We start from the raw sequence: 25,860 nt of genomic DNA on the forward strand, positions 1-25,860 counted from the left end.
ATGGAAAGGAAGAAATCTTTTACTATCACCCTGGATCATCTTCCTTTTAATCCTCATTTATTCCTGATTTTGCCTTTCCCTGCATCTCTATCCCTTTATCTTCAGCCCTTTTGGAGGCTGGATCAGTTATTTGGGGTCTGGTTGCCAGGCCCATTCCAGCAGCATCTTCCCAATGCTAGTTCAGCAGCAGCGCTCCCGTTGCTGGTTCTTTCATCCAGATGTAAGTCAGACTGTGTCTGGCTGGGACTGAGCTCACAGCATTGATCTGCCCTGAGTGCTGCAAACCATTTGAAACCCCTACAAATATTCAAGTGAATGACTGAATAGAGCTTCAGTTTCTGACATTTTATTTGAAGCACAGGCTATGGCCATTGTTCCTGTTTCCTTGATAATTGATATGCTTTATTTAGACTCCTAGAAACAGGAAGGTGTCAGCTGGCTCTGTCCCCAAAATAACAGAAAAATCCCTCAAATGCATTGTGTTTTTATGACTCTCAAGAAATTACCTACAGAGAAGAGAATGTAATTGAGAAGGGCTCTGTGCATAAAATCTTTTCTTGTTAATGAAAGCATGGGGTTTTAGAGTGCGCTTGTAATACCTAAATCTAGTATATGTGTAATAAATACCTAGATAGGAGGCTTTTCTGCTAGTTGATGCTGCTGCTGGTTGTGATTACCATCAGTGAAGATGGTTAATATTTATTGAGCACTACTTTTGTGCCAGCCTCTATATTAAGATAGGCATTATTGTTATCCTCACTTTACGAATGAGGAAATTAGACGGCGAGCAATCTCTCCAAACTTACAGCACTTAACTCCAATTCTTTGAATCCATTTCAGTGAACTTAGAAATGTGGCAGTGGGGATGATAGAGAAAAACGCTGACAGTCGGAAGCCAGCTAGACACGTTTTTGTTTATATCTAGTCATCATTCAGCTCAAGTTTTCCTTACGTTCTGGCAACAGAGTGTTCTTAAGAGTATAGTTAACTTAATCTTTAATTAAGGAGAAGCCTTGATGCAGAGCACACCACGATCCAATGTGTAACTGAGTAAGGCCCTGGAGCCTCCTTTTCTCAGTTCCTGGGCTCCCCCTCTCTGATGCTGCTCAGCCCTGTCCTGTCATTCTGGTTTCAGCTCTTCTGAGAGGCCCATGAATGAAGAGATCGTATCTCTTTTTCTACTCACTCCATGAGATAGCAAGCCTTGTCTGTCTTCCTGGCTCCCATTTCCCCAAAGCTGGAATGGTCCTTGGTACATGGTGAGCACTCCCAAAAGATTTGTTAAGGGGGTAAGCGAGGACTCTCTTCCTGGCCAGGACCGCGCTCCCTCAAATGCTTTCAAACAATCCCCTTTGACTTCAGTGTGGCTGATCAGGGGCCACATCGGACAAACAATTCCAGTATCGTGAGTTTGATTTGCTTAAATTCTCACAGGGACCAGGAGGCACCCCCACCCCCAAATATCCTATTAAATAAGCAGCATCTTTGTACACAACGGTTTCTTAAAAGTCAAGATCATGGAATGGCTAGATGACGGCTCAGAAAACACTATCCAATAAGCAAAGTAAACTTTTAGTGCCTTCAGTCTCAATATTTAGTGGCCCTTTCTCCATTTGTTTATTTGTTCCTTACTCTGCACCCCACCCCCATTCTTGAGCCCTTCTCTTCAGTGGGTCCTATGCTAGGTCCTGGGAATGCAAAGATGAATGAGACATTGTCCTTGTCCTTGGGAGGCAGAGTTCTGGAAGATGAACCCATGAACAACTAATTAACAATATATAGTGAACAACTAACTAACAAGATATAGAGATAAGTGTGATAGGAAAGGTGTGTATAAAGTGCAGATGTACAGAGACACTGTCTAGGCAGGGGGGTGGTGGGGAGCAGTATATGAAAAGTTAACAGAAGATGTGACATTTATCCTGAGAATTAAAATTTAAGTCAGGCAGGAAAGAAGAGGGAGAGTATTTTAGGGAGAGGAACCAACATGTACAAAGGCAAAATGAGCACGAAAGGGCATGACATACCCTAACAACAGGGCAAAGTTAGTTCTCTGTGAATGAAGCACAGGGCACTTTTTATTTTTTGTAAGATTTTATTTTATTTTTTTAAAGTTTATTTATTTATTTTGCGAGAGAGTCTGTGTGTGAGTGAGCAGGGGAGGCGCAGAGAGAGAAGGAGAGAAAGAGAATCCCAAGCAGGCTCTGTACTGTAACTGCAGAGCCCATCGTGGGGCTTGAATCCATGAACCATGAGATCATGACCTGAGCCAAAGCCAAGAATTGGACGCTTAACTGACTGAGCCACCAAGGCTCCCTAAGATTTTATTTTTAAATAATTTCTATACCCAGTGTGGGACTTGAACCTATAGCCTGGAGATCAAGAACCGCATGCTCCACTGACTGAGCCAGCCACGTGCCCCAGCACAGGGCAGTTTTTATGGGAAGGGCAGGAGTTGATGCCCAATAAGTAGATTGGGGCCAGATGTAAAGGATTCTATATGTGGGCTGAAGTTTGAACTTTTTCCTGATTAGAAACCAATTAGAGGTCTTTAAACATGAACATGGCTTGATTGGTTTGGGGTTTCACAGTGATACCTCTGACAACAAAGTGAAACAATCTGTAAGTCACCCCCATTCCAGGTGGGAGGAGTGCCAGACCCGAGGCTCTGGGATAGATGGGGGTGAATGGATTTGAAATCTATTTGAAAGATCGACTTGGCAGAAGGGAATGCACATTCAATCAGAAATTGATGTACAGGGCTGCCTGGGTGACTCGGTTGAGTGTCCAACTTATGCTCAGGTCATGATCTCGTGGTTGGTGAGTTTGAGCCCCACATGGGGCTTGCTGCTCTCTGCCTGTTAGCACAGAGCCTGCTTCAAATCCTCTGTCCCCCTCTCTCTCTGCCCCTCCTCCACTTACGCTCTTTCTGGAAAACTAAATAAAAAACATGAAAAAAAAAAAGAAATTGAATGTAGAACAAGAGGGACAGAGAAGAACATTAAATTGTAAATTCAGTGTCAGATAGGTATTTTCTCCAAGATCTTTTCATAGGAGAAAATTGAGTTTCCTTGATCCTCTAGATGACTTCAAAGACATATATTAACCCTCCAATTTGCATTTTAGTTAAAAAGTTTTGAAAAAAAAATAGGCTAAAAAAAATCAACCATCAGCAAGCAGTCCTCTTTTTCAGAAAAGGAGGTGTCTTGGTATTTCTTGGTATTTGAAGTCATGTTGTCTACTCATTTGTCACAGTTATGTTGCTGGCCCTGTTCAGAGGAAAGTCCAGGCCCTTTGAGGCTGTTGGAGCTTTTCTTGCTTTTTCTTTTAGGATCCCTGAGTCAGAGTGAGGAGGATGTCTTGGGTAAGTCCAGGTTGGGGGGCAGTGAGATGGAAATATACCGATATTCAGGGCAGCTTTCCACAGCCAAGCCACAGCATTATACTGTTTGGGAGTTGTCCTAAAAACTAATGTTGTTGTCATGGTTCAATCTTAACTTTTATCAGCTGGGTAAGGATGAGGCTTCATGGTCATATACTTAACGCTTTGGCTCAGATCTTTGGCTAACCGATGTTTTTCCATGACCTTTTGACAGTTATTTTTTTTCAGTAAGGAATAATAAAGTGAAATTTACCATCTGTATATGACGACATTTATTTTTGACATTTCTTTTCTAGACAGCAAAGTGTTTATAATTAGGTTTTCCCTCTGCCAAAAACATTGCGGAAAAACTATTTCCCTGAAAAAAAAAATTCAGAGCTTCCTTTACTAGTTGGAATCATCTTATATTGATTTGGAAGATTTTTTGTAAGTCAGGAAATGAAACAAAATTTTCTCTTGAAAATTCTTAGCAAGAACGAAAGGTAACTTCTGCCCAAAAGAAAATTAGGACAGAAAGTGAAAAGAACCATGTTTGAAATGGTGATGGTGGGGCACCTGGGTGACTCAGTTGGTTAAACATCCAACTTCGACTCAGGTCATGATCTCACGGCTTATGGGATTGAGCCCCACATCGGGCTCTGTGCTGACAGCTTAGAGCCTGGAGCCTGCTTTGGATTCTGTGTCTCCCTCTCTCTCTGCCCTCCCCTGCTCACTCCCTCTCTTTCTCTCTCTTTCTCTCTTTCAAAAATAAAAAGAAAGGAAAAAGAAAATAAATGGTGATGGTTCCATTGTCTTTTTCAGTTTTAATTTGTCAGATTTAAGTGAGCAATATTGGAAACCTTATTTCAAATGAGCTTATCGTATTCTTTTTTTTTTTTTTAGGATCATTTTCCATTTATTTATTTTTTTAAAATATAATTTATTGTCAAATTGGTTTCCATACAACACCCAGTGCTCATCCCAACAAGTGCCCTCCTCAGTGCCCATCACCCACTTTCCCTGTCCCCCACCTCCGAGCTTATTGTATTCTTGCTGCAACTGTGATCAGTTGTTTTTTTTTTAAGTTTATTCATTCATTTTGAGAGAGAGAGAGCACATGTGAGCAGGGGAGGGACAGAGAGAGAGGGAGAGAGAGAATCCCAAGCAGTGTCCACCCTCAGTGTGGAGCCTGACGAGGGGCTTGATCTCATCACCACGAGATCATGGCCTGAGCTGATACCAAGAATCGAATGCTTAACTGACCGAGCCACCCAGGCGCCCCTGTGATCAGGTTTTATGTCCAACTTCTTGAAATACCCAGGAGACTGTGCTAGAACTGATGCACAACCCTATTTCTGAAGAGCCCAACTGTGGATTCTACCCCTTAGCTGATAAGTGGCAGCCTTCAGGCAGGTGTCACCTGCAGAGATGCAGACCCCTGGCAAAGCCAAATCGCCCTCTTTATGCTGCCACTTGTGCTGTTGGCTCGGTGATAGGGGAGTCCGAGAGACATTGCAGTGTGCCAGTTGACAGTGCTTTCTCTCTAGAGTGCTCTTGAAAACATGACTGATAGCAGATGATAGAATCCCTTACCATTGCCGATGGGAAGAACGGCCCAGTGAGCAGTGGCAAAAACAGTCCTACTCACTACATCAGCACCCTCCCCTGCTAAGATGTAGAAACCCCTTCCAGCTCCCACAGTAGCCACAGTGGCCAAATTCTCTATTACAGCACAGAGTATTTTCCTTTTGGAGTCAGACCTGCTCCTAGCGTCAGTCAGATTGCAGCCCCAGCCCCCCTCCTCCTCATCTCCACGTGCATTTCCTCCACCATCATCATCCAGTATTTTTGTATTGAGCACTGACAAGTGTGTGGAACTGGAAGAGATTATATGATCTCTCAAAGGAGTGAATCTATTTAAAATACAGACAACAGGCATCTGCTACAAGCCCTGAGCCAGTATCGTTTATGGCAGTCTAGACAACAGAGGGAAAATAATAGTGCCAGCTCAGCCATTCTTGACCTCAGGGCACAGAGTGTAAATGTTTCTTTCCAGTGTATTTTTGTATAACATGAACAGTGCCTCCTTTTAAGTTTTGAAACGTTGGTTTTGGGTGACATACTCTGTGAGGTATAAGCAATACAGAGGCATTCCCTCTGTCAAAAGATGGCGACTTCTTGCTGGGAATATACAGGTTTGCTCACGGAAAATAGAAAGCGTATTGAATAAACTGGCTTGGGTGACTGTTTGGGCCTTGACTTTTTGTCAAGAAGAGATGTAAGGTTTTAGGAAAGGTTCTTTTAAGTCTGTGATAGCAAACGATAAGACTAATTGTCACCCACCCATGTGCTGCAGAATTGTTATCTTCATGTAGTCTAGCTCCAGACTCTTCTCCCTCCCTTCGCAAAGCACACAGAAGATCCGGGGACCTAGTGTGTTAAGGACGAGCAGAAGCATCCTTAGAGGCAGAACCTTGAATTTCTTACCAGCAACAAAGGTTCCTCTAAAGGGAACTATAACCGCCTTGAGATACCTTCTGCTATATCAAGAGGAAGAGTATACACTTTGCTGAGATTTACTCTGCTTGTGGTTCTCCTAGGGAAGTGAAGCTTTATGTGGCCCGTAGGCATAAAACTCAATCTAGCCCAGGGACATCAGGAACATGGCGCTCTGAGGGCAGAAGGCACCTGGGGAGTCACGCAGACCTTGTTTGAAGCCTAGCTTTGCCACTTTTTAGTTATTTGGACTTGTCAAACTCCTTTTTTTTTTTTTTTTTAACAACAAAATGGATAATACTAGACTGAGTTGTTATAAATTATACTAGCTACCATTTATTGAACACTTAGGTTGTGCCAGGTACTCAGCCAAGCAGTGATCGTAAGTGGTGTCATTTAATTTTCATCATAGTACCTGAGGTAGGAATCATTGGTTCTACATTACATATAAAGAAACCGAGGTAGGTATTGCCCTGAGTCACACAGCTACTGAGCGGTTAGCATGAGGCTTCGATTCCAGGCCGATCAGACTTTAGATTCTTTGAGAGATAACGTAAAATTAAAGTGGTGCCTGTTGCATAGGAGGTGCTTAACAAATGTTAGTTCTTTTTCCTTCCGTGTGTTTCCTGTGGCTTTGATCTTGATTTCTGCGTTAGATTTTTACATCACAGAGCGGGTCTGTCACACTGCCCTCCTGTGGCTCCTTTGGATAACAGTGGTTTTCTAAAAAAAGATTTAATCGAAGTGTAATATGTATGCAAATAAGGGCTATTTCAAATGTGTCTCTAGAGTCACCTAAATGTATGGATACTTTTGGAGGTACTGATGATTCTCCAACCTTACTGTAAAAGCAATATCTCTCCTCTTCCCTACGGTCCAACTTAATTTCTAACTGAGCTGCAACCAGCTGGTAAGATACTTAATTTCAGTCACTCTCATAACTTCTCCTCTGGCTTCAACTTCAGTTGTTTTGGAAGAATACCCCTCTTCCCTGGACACAGTGCATGACGAAGCTTCGTCTTGCCATCCTGTCAAGAAAGGAGGAACTTTACTTGCAATTATTTTTTCCACCCAACTGCTCTGTTTACAGAGACGTTGAGCCCACTGGAGAAATTTTCAACTTTCACACTTAAAAAAGAGTTCATATCACTAGGGAGTAGAAGTTTAATTCAGTTACCAGTGTAAATGTTAGAAAGTTTTTCCAGGTGAGTAAAATGAAAAGGTCTTCTGTCCCCACTCAGTAGGACTAAGTGAAATTTCACTCAGAAGTTTCTTTTTTAAATTTTATTTTATTTTAGAGAGAGAGAGAGAGAGTGGGGGAGCTGGGCAGAGGGAGAAAGAATCTTAAGAAGGCTCCACACTCAGCAAGGAGCCCAATGAGAGACTCAGTCCCACAACCCTAGGGTCATGACCTGAGCTGAAATCCAGAGTCAGACACTAAATCGACTGAGCCACACAGGTGCCCTAAGGTTTCTTTCCGTGTACCGGGGGGAGCTCAGCTTACCTGGATTCATTCTCCTATGTGACACAAAATTGCCTGCGTGCAATTGCAACCTCATCATTGATTATTAGTACAGGGCTCTGTCCCAAGCAGATATCTTCAGGGGGCTTCCTTGTTTTTCAGTGACCTTATCCAAGGGGATTTGAAGGTCTCATGTCAGAGTTGTGCCACACTGCCCTCTGGTTATGTCTGTGTAATGGAGGGAGTGTTGAGTGGAAAAAAGAGTGTTGAGTACCTCTTGGTACTGGAAGAGGTAAGGAGGAGGTATCTTTTTAGTTCTTAAGCACCATTTAAAAGCAACCTAGAAGTCTTCTGTTCTTGAGGTGCCTGGGTGGCTCAGTCGGTTGGGTGTCTGACTTCAGCTCAGGTCGTGATCTCACGGTGCCCCGTGTTGGGCTCTGTGCTGACAGCTCAGAGCCTGGAGCCTGCTTCGGATTCTGTCTCCCCCTCTCTCTGCCCCTTCCCCGCTTGCACTCTGTCTCTCTCTCAAAGATAAATAAACATGCACTCTTATGTGGATCCTGAGAAACTTAACAGAAGACCGTGGGGGAGGGGAAGGAAAAAAAAAGAGAGGGAGGGAGCCAAAACTTAAGAGACTCTTAAAAACTGAGAACAAACTGAGGGTTGATGGGGGGTGGGAGGGAGGGGCAGGTGGGTGATGGGTATTGAGGAGGGCACCTGTTGGAATGAGTACTGGGTGTTGTATGGAAACCAATTTGACAATAAATTTCATATTAAAAAAAAAAGGAATTCTTCAGTTTTCATGAAAATAAATTAAAAAGAGAATTTGTATTGTCAATTTCAGTGCCTTAAAATTTCACATGGAGAAAAAACTCCAAAATTATGTATGTCTTCTTTCTCCATAATTTTTTTATTTTGCATAAAATAATACCCACAAGAAAAAAAATAAACACTCAAAAACAATTTTTTTTAAAAAAGAAGTTTTCTGTTCTTAAATGTGTCTACCATTGTCCTCATGCAAAGACCTAACTGTATTTCAGATAATGGAGGACAGACATTGGCAGGGGGCAATAACTGGCCCCTTCGAGGAAGAAAATGGAGCCTGTGGGAAGGAGGCATTCGAGGAGTGGGCTTTGTGGCAAGCCCCTTGCTGAAGCAGAAGGGTGTGAAGAACCGGGAGCTCATCCACATTTCTGACTGGTTGCCGACTCTCGTGAAGCTGGCCAGGGGAAGCACAAAAGGCACCAAGCCTCTGGATGGCTTTGATGTGTGGAAAACCATCAGGTACCTGTACATCTTCCTTTTTTCCCTCCTAGGGCAGAAACGGCAAGAACAGCCTGACAGGATTGAGTGAGAACGATAGCTTTTGTGTGAAAAATGATAGTTCAGCTTACAAATAAATGATTACAAAGAAGTAGAAATGTCTTTAGGAATATTTTAATTATATATATCTTTTACATTCTGGATTTGAGACTGTGGCCCTGTGTGTTACATAAAGAGGAAGATTGTCCTCAGCTGCACACCTTGTACAGGGGTGTTTTAATCGGAGAAGCTTCTCTAAGATGTAGGATAGGGTATTGTTTGCTCCCTCAGGGGACCTACCCTATTGTTTGCTGGGAGAGTAGAGAACCAAGCAGCGGGTAGAGCTGGAATGTGAGCCAGGGAGCATCTGTGCATAAGTATCTAATGAGCACCCATTATGAGCCAAGCCCTGTTTTAGGGGTGAAGGAATTAGGAATGAACAAGAGGCAAGATCTTGGCTTTCATGGAGCTTATATTCTAGTGGGGAAGGGCGGGGTGGGGGAGCAGGAAATAAACAAGTAAACACATAAATAAGCAAGGTGACTTCCAGCAGCAATAAACACTATGAAGGTAATAAAACAGTGCATTGTGATAGAGAGAACTGACAGAATGTAAGGGGGGGTACAATCTGGGGAGCAGAACCGGGGCTCCGCTTTGGAAGTGATGACAGTCCTTCTCCTGTTTACCGCCACAGTGTAGAAAAATGGCGTCCAAGGTGAGGACACGGTATACACCTTCGAGGGTGCTGAAAGAAAACTATCAACTTGTATTTGTATTTAATTTTATCTTATCCTTGTTTAAGAATAGGCCTTATAAGGTACATAATAGATGAGCACATATATCTAAATTATAATTATGTGTATATATATATATTGGGGGTATTGTTGTTACTGATGGAATGGCATTTGTCTAGTGCAATAGTTTGCAACCTCTGTTGGTGTTACAGAAGGAGAAAACGTGGATGATTGGTCCCTAGTGACCAGAAGGAGACAACCTCCTCATACTCTCTTCATCCCACTTCAGAGGCCCCATCTCAAAAATAGTAGGGTTTCTATTCTTAGGAAATATACAATGAAGTAGGAGTAAAAGGTCATGATGACACGTTAACCTACCCTCAAATGGTTTAGAAAAAATTGTGTGTATTTCAATACATATTTCAAGATACATGGAGAGATAAAGTGTACATATCTAGTAAAATATGAAAAATAGGATAATCTGGGTAAAGGGCATGGGTGTTCTTTTACCGTTTCTTATTTTTGCAACTCTCAAACCATCAGATCATGACCTGAGCTGGAATCAAGAGTCAGATGCTTAACCAACTGAGCCACCCAGGGGCCCCTGTTATTTACCATTTAAACAGAACTCAGTCATATCCACATCATCTAACAGCTAAGCCAAGAAGTAAACAACAAAACTTCTTCTTTCATTAGTTGTTTTGAAAGTTTATACTCATTATTTGCTCATTCATATAAGATGACGGTTTTCTTTTTCTTTAAAATATTTCTGTCCCTTATCCATGATCTAAACTTGATATGTACACGTGTTCTGCAGTTACTCTATTTTTATTTAATTTTCCCGAGTGTGAGTAATATATACTCATTGTAGATAATTTGCAAAGTATCACAAAAGTAATTTGTGATAAAAATAATCACCCAAATCTTACCTGGAAACAGCTACCATAAATATGTGTCATATTTCCTTAAAATGTTTCTTAGTATTTTTTACTACCTTTTTTCCTCACTTAATACATCATCAATTTTGATCATGTCATCCAAAAAACCCATTACAAACATTATTTCAATGGCTGCATATTCTTTTTTTTTTTTTTTAGTTTATTTATTTATTTTAAGAGAGAGCTTGCACAAGCAGGGCAGGGGCCGAGAGAGAGGGAGAGAGACTCCTAAGCAGGTTCCAAGCTGTCAGCACAGAGCCTGATGTGGGGCTCAGTCTCATGAACCATGAGATCATGACCTGAGCCAAAATCAAGAGTCAGACGCTGAACCGACTGAGACACCCAGGGACCCTGAATGCATATTCTATCATATACCTTGATATGTCAACTTAACCATTCCCTTAATATAGATTAATTTTTATTTTTTTATTAATAACACTAGAGTAAACAATTTATTCATAAAATCTCTATATTTTGGATTTTTCCCACTAGATAGAAATTATTTGAAATTACATTCTTAAATTAGAGAATGACTATTTTATTTGTTTTTGAATGTCACTCAGTTTCATTGCATACACTAAAATTTTTTTTCTTGCATTGAACACAAACCTTGAAAAAGTTGGCCTGATTTTGGGTAGTGAAGAAAATAGATATCGAGTTAAATCTGGAGGTTGGGGCGCCTGGGTGGCTCAGTCGGTTGAGCGTCCGACTTTGGCTCGGGTCATGATCTCACAGTTCCTGAGTTCGAGCCCTGCGTCGGGCTTTGTGCTGACGGATCAGTCTGGAGCCTGCTTCAGATTCTGTGTTTCCCGCTCTTTTCCTCTCCCCCGCTCATGTTCTGTTTCTCTCTGTCTCTCAAAAGTAAATAAATGTTAAACAAAATTTTGTTTAAAAATCTGGAGGTTAATTTTGTTAAAAATGTCTATATATTTCATCATTCACCTGCAAGGCAAGAAGTAGCAATCAGAGATGGATAGTCAAGGAGCGCTGGGTGGTTAGGGTTCTATAGTCCAGTTGAATGGTGTCTGACACCTTTTTCTTCTCTGACTCACTTAGGACTGGTGAATTCATAAGGTAAGGAAAAATGATATAGTTTAATTTCATTTTTCCAGCTTTATTGAGATATAATTGACATAAAGCATTGTGTGAATTTAAGGTACACATCGTGATCATTTGATATACATATATACTAGGAAGTGATTACCTCAATAAGGTTAGTTAACACATTCATCACCTCCCATAATTACTATTTTTTTGTGTGTGGTGAGAACATTTAAGATCTACTCTCTTAATAAATTTTAAGTATACAATAGTATTTTTTTTAAAAAATGTTCATTTGTTATTTCTGAAAGAGAGAGAACATGAGCGGGGGTGGGGGGTGCACGGAGAGAGGGGGACAGAAGATCCGAAGTGGACCCAGCACTGACAACAGAGAGCCTGATGTGGGGCTTGAACTCATGAACCTGAGATCATGACCTGGGCCAAAGTCAGACGCTTAACAGACTGAATCACCTAGGTGCCCTATAATACAGTATTGTTGACTATAGTCAGCATGCTGTACATTAGATCCACTGAACTTATTCATGTTATAGCTGGAGTTTGTACCCTTTGAGCAACATCTTCCTATTTCCCCTACCCTCTAGTCCCTGGCAACCACCATTCTATTCTAAGAGTTCAGCCACCCTCTTTTTTTTAGATTCCAGGTGTAAGAGATATCCTGCAGTATTTAGAGAATGACCATTTTGAAAACATTTGATGGACATTATAACATTGCTTTCCAACAAAGTACCACAGTACTTTTATTCCACTGGTGTATGAGAATTCTCACGTACTTTCACAACTTTTCCTTATACAGCTTAAAAAAAAACAAACCTCTGTTAATATCATAGGCAAATTGTCTCATTTTAACTTGAATTTCTTTGATTATTAAAGAAATTAATTTTTAAATGTTTTATATTCCATTTGTATTTTCTCTTTTGGGAATGTTTGTGACTTTTTACATTTACGGAAGTTTGTGTTTTCTTGCTGAAATCAGTTTTTCTTTGCTGTTTTGGTCAGAAGGCTCTTTTTCAGCCTGAAATGTGCTATATATTTTTCTCTAAGTGTGGTGCTTTGATTTTCTTCCATATAATTCCTGAACTGTTGTGAGATTCCTGTGTGTGTTATGTTATATCTAAATCAGAGGAGTGGGTTTTTATCCAGGTTTTTGATTCATGGACCTCTTTGAGATTCTGAGAACTATGAATTTACATATGCACAAAAATTTGGGAAGAATTAATTTTTATAATATTAGACACTGATTACACATTCTTTTTTATGTGATTACACATAGAAACATATTTGAGAAACATTCTTTACCAACCTGTGTCTCTCTCATTAATTTTTTAATGTTTTATTTAGTTTTGAGAAAGAGAAAGAGAACGAACAAGGGAGGGACAGAGAGGGGGGGACAGAGGATCCAAAGCGGGCTCTGCATTGACAGCAGTGAGCCTGATGCAGGGCTTGAACTCACAAACCACGTGATCATGACCTGAGTTGGACACTCAACCAACTGAGCCACCCAGGCACCCTGATTTGTCATTAATTTTTAATGTAAAAATTAATACCTACTTTATGATGAAAAGGAAATAGAACAAAAATTTCTAAGCAGAGCAAAATTTCAACTTCAACTCAGCAGATCACTAATTTCAATGTGAAAACTGTTGTGGTTTGACTTATAGAAGTAGGAGAAAGTTTTGAGTGGTTTTTATATGACAATATATGGGTCATGCTTGATACCCAATCAGCTTTGATTTTTGTTTCAGTGGCAGAAGTGTTGTAAATCCTGGCTTGCAAAAGCACACCATAGCAAATGGAGTCAAAAGTCTGTAGTACACTTTGCCAAATGAGGGTAGTTTTGAGTTGAGACATAGTTGACTTCAGGGTGAATAATTTCCTCTGTCCCCAACTCACTGAGGCTATTATCTTTGGCAAAGTCAAAGACTTGGATGTTCATCCATATTGCCAGATTTTAGATTATTAAATCCACATTTCAATCTTAAGATTATATTGATTATGAATAACCTTTAAAAGTTTGGCATATGTTTGCTTCTGCCTGCCAAGAAGTTGGAAAAAGTTTGGGCACCCTTAACTCTGGATTGGGGAAAGTCTTTCTTTAGTGTTAGAAGGATACTGACCTCCTAATGACCCATCTCCCATAGAACAAGGGCACTTCATTCTTAAGCAGCATACATAATATTGACTGCGGGGCTTTAGCCAAGAGATATGGCCAAAAATATTGTCCAAGTATGCTATACTGTGATTGAGAGGGCTTTCCTGTCCTATTTGGAAAAAAAAAAAAAAAAAAAAGACAGTAAAATTTCTTGCCCAAATTTAATCAAGCATTTCAAAACTTTCCTCTGGAAATCCAGCAAATTTCTATTCAGTAAATGAAGAACTACTTTCATTCTGCTCCTATTCCTTGATGAAAGATCCTAACAAATGATTCAGCCCCTCTGGCCTTGAAGTTGATGCTTCTCATAGCATTAGGCAAGCCATCATTTGGGATCAGTGATGCTACATTCGGCACCCATAACTGCTGGTAGAGAAAGTATCCAGTCACAGTGATATCTGGAGCTTCTTATCCAAAGCAGCAAAAACAAATGGACAGCCAAATGTCAGGGATACTTGGTCTGTGCCCAAGGTTCTGGAACTTTCTTCTAGTCAGATATTTACTTGGAATACCATTTTCAAGATAATGGTAGTTTCTGAAAATTTCAAGAGGGTCTTATGAACTAGGAATCCCAGTAAGAGAGGTGGCTGTGCTGAGAGCATCAGAGGCCTCACTAGCTAGCTGCAAAGTTATCAGTTCCTCTTGGACCTGCTTCAAAATATTAAAATTTTAGAAGAGATGGCAGTTATGGAGTGAGTGACATCATTTGCAATAGGAGCTCCTTCACCTGCTTCAGTTTTTCTTCGTTCCAAACCACAAAGCACGTTATCATTTCTAGGGGACATGGCTTCTCCAAGTTCTTTCCCCTTCTGTATAGTTTTTCTGCATTTCAACTTGGTAAACAGCCTATAGGTTATTTTAAGACATTTCAAAGGATCAATATATCACAGTGTTTCTTTTTTTTTACTTATTTTATATTTTATTACACTTAAATAAACAAAAGCAGAACCCCTAGTCATAATGGTAGGAATGTTTTTTTTCTTTCTCATCAATGGGAAACTCTTCTGGATGTTAGAACATGACAATAGTGACAATCAAGTATTATGATGTAAAATATTTTAAAAACTTAATAACTTTAAAACTTAAAACTTCTGCCCTATGGATTCAACTTCAAGAGGAAAGTTGAAGGGAAAACTCACTCTACACCCCACTTTCACAGATACCATGAAGGCCAATGGTCAATGAGCCAAAGATTAAGAACCTCTGATTTAAAATGATACTTTACTCCAAGTATTACCAAGACCACCCAGACTGATTATTGAATAATTATTATTGAATAATATTTATATTGTTATTATTATTAAATACTCTTTTCATTTTCACTTTATAGAACCACTTTAATTATTTTTTAAGTTCTTATTACTACTGTGATCTGTCTTGGTGCATCTGTTTTAGTCTCACTTAGCTGCTCTCATGTTTGCATCTCACTGTTGTAATGTGTAATGTGTTGTAAATATACATTTTAGAGTATGTTTAAATACCTGGTAGAAATAGTTATCCACCTGTCCATTCTATTTCCTTTGCAAAGTTTTCTTCACTGTCCCACCGTTTAAATTTTTTTCTGAGCTCTAGAATTATTTTGTTAAATTAAAAAAAAACTTCTTATAAATTAGATTGAATGAGATTTAACCCTAATATTAATTTGGGAAGAATGAAAGTATCCAGTCTTCTTACTTGGATACTTAAAGTTGCCCTTAGCTTACTGATGCTTTTTTCATTTTTAAAAAGATTACTTTTCTTCTTTCTTTCATTTTGGATAGATTTTATTGCTATACCTGCAAGTTTATTATTTCTTTATCAGTGGCTAATCTTCCATTAATTCTATGCAGCATATTTTTCATCTCACCCTTTGTAGGTTTTCATTTTTAGAAGTTCATTTGGGTCTTTTTTATGTCCTCCATGTGTCTAGTCAACTTTATGAACATAAAGAATACAGTTAAAGTAACTTTTAATGACCTCTGCTAATTCCAACATCTATGTCAGTTCTTGGTTGGTTGTGACTAAATGATTATTCTCTTTACAGTGGGGCATGTTTCCATGACTTTTAATCTTTGATTTGATGCCAGATATTATGCATTTTGCCTCGTTAGGTGCTAGATATTTATGTATTATTATAAATCTTCTTGCTTTGTTCTGAGATGTAGTTACTTAGAAATAGTTTGATCCTTCTGGGTATTGCTCTATAATTTAGTAGGCAGGTCCAGACCTGTGCTGAGCCTAGGGCTAATTATTCTCCACGACTGAGTCAGAACCTCCCCAGTAATCTACACGGTGCTCTGTGAATCTGGCTGGAGGGAGCAGGTGCTATTCCCAACTCTGTGTGAAATGCTGGGCACTGTTCCCTCTCATCCTTTCTGATGGTTCTTTCCCCAGTTTGGGGTAGTTCCCTCACATACATCTGATCAGTGCTCAGCTAAGTACTTTATGGGACCCTCTGCAAATTTCCTTCTGTGCAGCTTTCTCTTCTCTGGTACGCTTTCCTATGTACTTTAGTTCTCTCAGTCTCCCTAGACCCTCAGTTCTACCTTCTCAACTCAGAGATTCTGTTGGGCTATTACCTTCCCTTCTCTGCACCAGGGCCTGGAAACTCTCTCAAGGTAGTAAGCTAGGTTAATGACCAGACTCACCTCCTTTGTTTCCTACCCCTCAGGGATCACTGTCCTTTCCCTGGTATTCCGTGTTTTGAAAACTTTTGTTTCATTTATTCTTTCTGGTTTTCTTTAGGTTGTTTTAGGCAGGAGGGCAAGTCTACTCTGCCTGCTACTCCATCTTGGCTGCAAGCAGAAATACTCAAAGAAAATTTTATTGTGCCTTTACTTTCTTGATCAAGATTTTCCTGCTTTATTTTCTATTTTCAAGGGCTTGTTAATTCAATCTGGTATTGTAGACCCAGCTTTCTGAAACATAATATTATGAATCTTATAACTCTTCTTTTCAAAAAGTTTTTCTTCTGCATTCAACTTTGTAACCACCTATAGAGAAATTATATATGTTGATCTCTACGTTTAATTATCTTTAATGTTACCAACATTCCTTTTATTATATAGGTTCGCCATTCTTCAGTTCCTAATTTCAATTAATCTTTTGGTTGGTTGCTTAATATTTTAAAGTAATTTTCAGCAGAGGTACATAAATGATGAGTTTTTTAAAAAAATCTTTGCATATGAAAGAGTATCAATTACCTTCAAGCATAGATAATAATTTCACAATTCTTGCCAAATCTCTTCTCCTCAAGATTCTATAGACATTGCTCTATTGTCTTCTGGTAAGTACCATTACAGCAAAGGTTTTCCTACAAACAAAAAAGAAGGCTGAGATTGCCATCCTGGTATCTGACAAGGCAGAATTTATGTCAAAATTTGTGGTAAATATAACAGTGGGGACAGTGCAAGTGATTTCTTCCTTGACCTAAGTCTCTAGAAGCGTGTTGCTTAATTTACAAATGTGTTAGGTTTTCTCTAGTTATTGATTTTTAGCTTAATTCTCTTGTGGTCAGAGGACATACTTTTATTACTGAGTCCTTTTAAATTGAGCTTGGCTCCACATATGATCTTTTGTGGTGTCTGTGCCATGGAAACTTGAAAAGAATGTGTATTCTGTAGTTGTTAGGTGCAGTGTTAGGTTTTTCTTGATGATCCAATCAGAAAATATTTTATTTTAGGAGGTGAGTTTATATATATTGCTATGACTGGTATTTTTATTCCTAGCTTCGTCGTATTGTTTTATGTTATATTTACTCAGATCTTTGACCTTTGATTTTTTAGTTCTTTTAATATTTAGAATGAGTTACGTTTTATTCTACTGTTTATTCTACTACTGGTATTCTAGTGTTCACCATTATACTGATATCTTTACAGACAGTCCTTGGTTTATAATTTTTTGACTTCATGATGGTGCAAAAATGGTACACATTCAGTAGAAACCACACTTTAAATCTTGACTTTTGATCTTTTCCACCACTAGTAATATGCGGTACGATGCTGCTGGCAAGCTCGCAGCCAGTCAAAGCAATCTTGAGAGTATGAACAACTGATACGTGGACAACCATTTTGTTTTTCACTTGCAGTACAGTATTTATTAAATTACATGATGTATTTAACACTTTGTTGTAAAATAGGCTTGTGTTCGATGATTTGCCCTGTTGTAAGCTAATGTGAGTGTTCTGAGCGCATTTAAGGCAGGCCAAGCTATGATGTTCCATAGGTTGGGTGTATTAAATGCATTTTCAGTTTATTCTATTTTCAACTTCAAATGGGTTTATTAGGACATATTCCCATTATAAGTCAAGGAGGATCTGTATATAATTTTCTTAGTCCTCCTCTTTTACTTAGGTTCTACTATCTGGCATCTTTGACTTCTGCTTATTACCTACGAGGAAACTAACCAGCGTATTGAACTTTCACCTCTCGTGTTTTACCCTTTCTTCCAGTTTTATTCTTAGTTGTATTATTTCTACCTAATCAGAGCATGTAATATACATGATACTGTTCTTCTATCCTTACTCACAATTTTATTTTAGAATAATATATTCCCTGCTAACCCCTTGTCCTTTTCTTTTTTTTTTTTTTTTAAATTTTTTTTTAATGTTTATTTATTTTTGAGACAGAGAGAGACAGAGCATGAACGGGGGAGGGTCAGAGAGAGGGAGACACAGAATCTGAAACAGGCTCCAGGCTCTGAGCTGTCAGCACAGAGCCCGACGCAGGGCTCAAACTCACGGAGTGCGAGATCATGACCTGAGCTGAAGTCGGCCGCTTAACCGACTGAGCCACCCAGGCGCCCCCCCTTGTCCTTTTTTGAAATGTTATCAACTATCTCTTAGTTGGAGGAATTAATTCTTAAATAGATTTCTCAGGATTCTTTGAATTCTTGCATATTTATTGAAGCGTTTTCTATAACCTTGATAATTGAAAAACAGTTCAACTGATATTAAATCCTTGTTTCATACTTTCTTTGCTTGAGTTTCTTGAAAATGTTATCCCACTCTTTGTTTTTTTATGCTGCTGTTGGTAAGCTTAATGTCAACCTGATTTCATTTCCTTTTCAAGTGATTTGGTCCTTTTGCCTGGAGGCTCAGAAGATTTTAATTATTACTATTATTATGATTTAAAGTCTAAGACATTTACTAGCTCTGTCTCAAAGTGACTGTGCTGGGTCAATTTTCTTAAATGTACCGTGAGTTCTTTCAGTGTGTACATTCAGGTCTTTCATTTCAGAGAGCTGTGAATTACAGTTTTAAATGTTTTACTGTTTTGTGTTTCTTCTTCAGTGACTCCCATTATAGATATTATTGAATCTTATTTATATATCTTTTGTTTGTGTTTCTCTCTGGCCCTTTTTCTTTATTCTAATTATCTTCTCTCTTTTCATTTTTTATCCTTTACATGCCTTCACATACTTTCAGTTATGTATATTATCCTTTCATTTATGAGATTTTGTCTTTTCTTTTAGTTTCTTCCCTTAGTTCGTTGTCAGAGTTTTAAAATTTTTGATTCATGGTATTTTTTTATACTGGCAGTTGCTGATTTAATTCTATTTAATTCATGTTGAAATATCATGTAACCATTTTTTTCTGCTTTGTGGCTTTCTTTTCTTTCTTTTTCTTTTTCTTTCTTTTGTTTTTGTTGTTGTTGTTGTTTGTTGTTTGCTGTAGTGGGGAGAATGCTTTCATTTGCCCAAGAGTTTTAATTCTCATCTCCTATTTTTTAAACTCCCGTATTAACTTGGTTTAGATGCTGGGTTCTTTTTGTTGTTCACATGTACATAGGTCAGCCTTTCCTGGACATGATGGGCAGGCAGTCTGTGCAGATGGGATTTGGATAGTTTCATTTATTTCTTAGTTCAAGAGTACCTTCTTTTACTGCAAAATAAAATATACTTTTTTAAAAAAAGTTTATTTATTTGGGGGAGGGACAGAGAGAGAGAGAGAGAGAGAGAGAGAGAGAGAGAGAATACCAAGCAGGCTCTGCACTTGTGAGTGTGGAGCCTGACGCTGGGTTTGAACTCACGAACCATGAGATCATGGCCTGACCTGAAACCAAGAGTCAGATGTTTAACTGACTGAACCACCCAGGCACCCCAAGAAGTGCACTTTAAAAAATAAACGTTCCCATGGGGCGCCTGGATGGCTCAGTAGGTTGAGCGTCCAACTTCGGCTCAGGTCATGATCTCGCAGTTCGTGAGTTCAAGCCCCGTGTCGGGCTCTGTGCTGACAGCTCAGAGCCTGGAGCCTGCTTCGGATTCTATGTCTCCCTCTCTCCGTCCCTTCCCTGCTCATGCTGTGTCTCTCTTTGTCTCTCAAAAATGAATAAACGTTAAAATAAATAAATAAATAAATAAACAAACAAACAAACAAATAAATGTTCCCTTGTCTTTCTGGTCCACCTTCTTGTGATTCTGTGATGCTCGGTTGTTTCAGTAGGACCCTGATCTTTTGCCCTTCCTTCTTTCCCTTTACTATCCACCTTCCAACTGCTCCTGTCAGAATTGGTGCCTGCCTGAGAGTGCCACTCTTGTCCTGCACACTGTCCAAGCCCTTCCTTTTGAACCCTCAGTAACCTGTTCTCTGATCCACTCGGTATCAGAACTGTATCTCAATCTTTTATCACGCCGGGCGGGGCCCTCTATTTCTGGGGTGTATATTTCCAAGCACAATGTGAGTCCTTCCCTCTTGTGCTCCCTGACCCTCTTTTGCATAATCCCCGCCTGACTCTACTCTAGTTGACCCTGGTGCTGACTCTTCAGGCCTCAGATGCTTATTTCCTCACAGCCATCCAGGGTTTAAACACGTTCTATCTCCCGCGTATGTTGTAGGCTTTAGCCACGGAGTGATTTTACTTTCTTTCCTTTTCAAGATGGTTTCTAGGGAGAATGTGTGGAGAGATTAAAATTTACATGGCCACCGTTATTCTGCAGAAATCTTGAAACTCACATGTTCTTAGGCTCTTGCTCCAGCTTAAGAAAACAGCCCTAGAAACTCTAGAAGAAGCATGTAAGTGTGCAACCATATTATAAGTATGGTCATGAAGATGGTAGGTATTTCTGTCCAGTAGCCCTGCATTCAAAGACTGCCAAGGGAATATATATGTGTTTGTAAGTTAAAGCAAAATGTTTAAGAAATGATATATTGTTCTTTGATTCTCTACCAACGTTTTTAGTAAACCTGCTTCTACCCTAAGCCCACAGTATGTAGTGCTCTGAGGTTTGGTTCAGATTTTTTACCCCCTTTGGTCAGGTGGGTTCACATGCAAGGATGCTACATATTATGTCTAGTTTCTTCTGTTTCCTCTCGTGGAGGCTAGTGTTTGCTGCCTTGGTGGACATGGGGCGCGGGGGGGGGGGGGGGTGGGATGTAACTGGGAGTGAGGGAGGAAGAACCGTGACGGGCTAGTTCTGAAGACAGCTAATGGGAGTTCATTGCCCTTTTTATCTGTAGTGTGATCTCTGAGTCCCATAGTTAGAGGTAGACAGAGCAAATCCATCTTTTTCTGTTTTCTTTGGGACCAGGTTTTGATTCTTATGGTGGAATTCAAGAATATGTTGTTCATGTCTTCAGCACTGGCATTAGTGAAAATCCCCTGGAGACTTTGGCATCTGGTCTTTAGTTTCCAGTGCGCTTGCCAGTTTTCATCTTTTTGTAATTCTTCATGGGTATTATCATGGAAATTGGAAGAAAGGCGTATTAGGCCCTGCTGGTTTGCCCTGAGACTAACCCAGAAGTCCTACCAATTATTTTTCAGTAATGAATAGGAAAAGATGATATTTAGGGGACTGATGCAGTTATTCTTAGTAATATTACTTATCTCTTAAGTAGTCTACTTTAAAAATTTAATAAGATTTCTTAATAAAAATATACATGAAAACAATCTCTCCATATATAACTTTATATCAAGTGAATTTAAGTTACATATTTCCTCACCACATTTAGTCAAAATCTTGTAATTCCCATGCCTAAATTCTTTATTCATGGTTATGTATGCATGTTAAAATGACTTTTTAAGGAACATGGGATTTATGCAAACCCAGTCACCTGGACCCACATAACAAGGAAAAGAAGTCCCTCCAGGAATTTCACTGGTACAGTTGACCCTTGAATGGCACAGGTTTGAACCACATGGGTCCACTTATACACAGAATTTTAAATATAAATACAGCACAGTACAGCAAATGTATTTTGTTTTTTCTAGTTTACTTGGTTATAAGAACATAGTATATACTACATATAACATATAATACATGTGTTAATCAACCACTTATGTTATTGGCAAGGGTTCTGGTCAACAGTAGGCTAAGTTGTAAGTAATTAAGTTTTGAGATAGTCAAAAGTTGTACATGGAGGTTTGACTTCACAGGGGTCAGCACCCCTAATCCTCAAATTGTTAAAGGGTCAACTGTATAACGGCTAAAAATGTGACCTTTGTGGTTAGATCTGATTTAGGTCTTATCTCTTCCATTTGTTATTTGTGTGACCTTGGGCAAGTTACTTACCATCTATAAGCGTCCGTTCCTTTGTGTGTAAAATGTAACATTAGGAGTACCTACCTCACAGGCACTTACGTGAGCATTTAGTGAAAGACTATGTATAAAACATCTAGCTAGCGTAGTGCCTGGAATACGGTCACAGCTCAGTTGCTCGAGATGAAATGGTAACGATGATGATGATGCTCACAAGGAGGTAACAGGACGGATATTACTATGCGGGTGTTTCTTGAGTTTTTTTAATCAGTAACTTTTTTTTTTTTTTTTCAAAATCTCATCTGCAAAAATATCATCATGCCTATTTCTATTCTAAATATTTGATACTGCTTTTCAGGGTGTGGCTTTTTATGACAGATGGTCAGCAGCTAGTGGCAAAATGAGTATGGAATTTAATAGCATTTCATTTATTTATGGGGAATGTTTTACTGCCCCACCCTTCAACTAGTTGGAAAATGAAAGTCAAACACTGGAAACTCTATTTATAAATGGACAGTGCTGTGATCTCAGTGTCTGAAACTGTAGACTTTTAGAAAATATTTATAGCATATTGGAAACTAGTCACTGATCAGGGTCCTGTTATTTTTAAAGCAAATCCGGAGAATATGAAATTTGAGATAAGTTAAAATTGAATGCTAAAATGTCATCAAAGATAATTAACTGCATACCATATTATGTAAGTTTTTAAGAGAAGAGGATGGAGGAAATGATTATCTCTTTTGTTAGTAGAGGCATTTTGAAGTTAATAGAGATATTTGGTAATAGAGCCTTGAAAATAAGCTGAATGAATGGAAACGTAAGACATTCAAGGAGATAGTGAGGCCACGCCCACATCTTACTAAGGAGACAGTTTAGCATAGTGGTGAGAAGTTGGGAATTCAGGAGTTAATTTGCCTGAGTCTCAAACCCAATTCTATCACCTGTTCAACCACATGATCTTGCAAATCATTTAGTTTCTCCGTGCCAAGGTTGTATCTATGTCCTAGTGTCAAGGATTAAATACAATAATGCATGTAAAGCATCTAAAGTGATATGTGGCACATAATAAATGCTCTATTAATACTAGCTACTGTTATTCAAAGTAGCCTGGCCAAAACAAACTGCAACATAAAACTGCAACCAAACTCCAGTTTGGCTGTTACAGACATGGATGAAACATGCCCATTTCACTGGTTTAGAGATAGGTCTCTGTCATTAAGCGGTCAATGGGAACAACATGCTACGGTTCTTTTTCTTCACATAGTTCTTTGCCAACTTACTGCCATAATCATTAATGTAAGCTGGGGTGGGTAGTGAGCATTGCACAGCAAAGATCTTTGAACAGTCCTTTAGGTGCCTATCTTAAGAAGCTAATTAGAGAGCTCTGCTTTGTCCCTATCAGTCTGGAGCCCAAACATTTGTCATAGTAAAAACTTCCATTACCTTGCCGTAATAAAATGAGGTCATTTACATGAACTTCATTATTGAAAACTCATTTCCCACATACATCATCAGTCATTATTCAGAGATTTAAATTTCACAAATGGAATCAACAACCTAATGAAGATAGTATTGCTTGTATAGCAAACTACACCATGTCCTTTAATCTGAAAAATAGGGAAAATCCCTAGATAACAGATGACATTATATCTTTTTTATATGCAGTTCATGATAAGTAGACTGCGACTTAGCTATTTTTGACACTGATACTTCTGAAACAAGAGTCTCACATGGGAGAGAATATGTTACACGTCTTAGAAACTGAAGTTATAGCTACACCAGTATATTTCATAAGGGGAATTCTTACCAGCAAGAAGAAAGGATGGGAATATAAATGTTCCACTGTTCCATATTATTCTTATATGCGTGTCTCAGGTTATAGTCTTGTATGTGTGGTTATATTCTTTCCATGTCCGCAGAGTCACGATCCCATTCTGCAATAAAGGTGTTGTTTTTAAGCTACCAGCTTATTCAGCACATATTGTATCTCAAGCTTTATGTGTATGTGCTTTATGTAGGCTACCTCATTGAATTCTCAAAACAGTTCTGTAAGAAGGTACTTTTATCCACCTTCTTTTTTGTTTTGTTTTGTTTTTTTTAATTTTTTTTTAACGTTTATTTATTTTTGAGACAGAGACAGAGCATGAACGGGGGAGGGTCAGAGAGAGAGGGAGACACAGAATCTGAAACAGGCTCCAGGCTCTGAGCAGTCAGCACAGAGCCCGACGCGGGGCTCGAACTCACGGACCGCGAGATCGTAACCTGAGCCAAAGTCGGACGCTTAACCGACTGAGCCACCCAGGCGCCCCACTTTTATCCACCTTCTGCTAGTGAGTGGGGAAAAAAGGCTCTGGATTATAGAGCCTTGTGGACTTGAGATGCAGACCCTGAAAGGCTATGCCCTTCCAGACTGTGCAGGACTGCATGTCAGAGAGTGAGGTCTTCAGAACTGGTCAGGAGGAAGACCACAAACTACTGAAGCAGTTCACAGTCTACTTTCTAGTGCTTTGGTTGTATGGAAATAAAACTTCCGAACAGTATAAGGTACAAAATTATCAGGAAGTACTACAATATTTGTCACATTACCTATAAATACATAGATACATAAAGAAGATAGAAGCTAACACATGTTGTAATATAACAATATTCCATCCCCATAAGCATTTATGAGTTTGATGAAGCCACTATTTATGTATAAGATTGTGGTGATCACACATTTGATTTCACTGAAGACTGTGTCATGAACACACAAAACACTTTTTTTTTTCCATCTCACTTTGGTACACATATCTCTGGGGAAGAAACTGCATCATATGCAAAACAATTGTGTTCAAGGTACTTATATCCCTATACAGGGGTGTTTTAAAGGGACTGATGGTAGGGAGTTATCAATGGGTTTCCTAAGGTACTTTCTGAGGACCTAGGATGTATTTTCAAGGGTAAGCCATTATCATTATACATGGGCTCATTACATAAGTGTCCTAGAAGCTAGTCACCCATCTTTTGCTCTATTGAAGAAAATCAAGAAGTTAGAACATATAATCACATGTGACTTCCTGTAACAAGTCTCAAGATTAGTGATTCTCACCCTGAGCTGTGTGGTAGAATCAGCTGCATTTGTGACAAGGGTACCAAGATAGTTCAGCTGGGAAAGAATAACCTTTTCAATAAATGGTACTGGGATAACTGGATATCCACATGTGAAAGGATGAAATTGGATCCCTACCTCACAGCATACACAAAAATTCACTTAAAATGAGTCAGAGACCTAAGTGTAAGAGCTAAAACTATAATGCTCTCAGAAGAAAATGTAGAAGTAAATCTCTGCGACCCTGGATTAAGCCCTGGTTTCATAGATAAAACACCAAAAGCAACAAAAGGAAAAATAGATAAGTTAGAACACATCAAAAATTTTGAACCTTTGTTCTGCAAATGATACTATCAAGAAAGCAAAAAAACAAAAAAACAAAACAAAACAAAAAAACAACCCAGAGACTTGGAGAGAACATTAACAAATCACATATCTGATAAGGGACTTGCATCCAGAATATATCCAGAATATATACAACCCAGTTACAAATTATAAAAAGACAATCCAATTTAAAAATGAGCAAAGTATCTGAATAGACATTTCTCCAAAGAAGCTATACAAATAGTCGATATCCACATGAAAAGGAAAATGTAAATCAAAACCACAGTGAGATACCACTTCATACTAAGATGGCGATAATCAAAAAGACAGACATTAACAAGCGATACTGAGGATGTGGACAAATTGGAATGCTCATACCAGGCTGGTGAGAGTGTAAATGGCACAGCTGCTTTGGAAAACAGTTTGGCAGGTCTTTAAATGTTAAATATAGAATTACCATATGATCCAGCAAGTCCAGTCCTAGGTATAT

The 25,860-nt window shown here is 39.0% G+C and overlaps 1 protein-coding gene across 1 annotated transcript in view; it reads left to right on the top strand.

Annotated features, from left to right (window-relative positions):
- The window catches only part of ARSB (arylsulfatase B), a 168,172-nt gene that overhangs the window by 73,818 nt on the left and 68,494 nt on the right, over positions 1-25,860 (top strand). Inside the window, exon 5 of the mRNA XM_053907252.1 lies at positions 8,360-8,603. Within this exon, the coding sequence (XP_053763227.1) occupies positions 8,360-8,603 (244 nt within the window). The remainder of the gene's footprint in view (positions 1-8,359; positions 8,604-25,860) is intronic.

Source organism: Panthera pardus, unplaced genomic scaffold (assembly GCF_024362965.1).
Source record: "Panthera pardus isolate Hobbes unplaced genomic scaffold, ASM2436296v1 HiC_scaffold_2, whole genome shotgun sequence".
In the NCBI taxonomy this organism is placed as follows: Eukaryota; Metazoa; Chordata; class Mammalia; order Carnivora; family Felidae; genus Panthera; species Panthera pardus.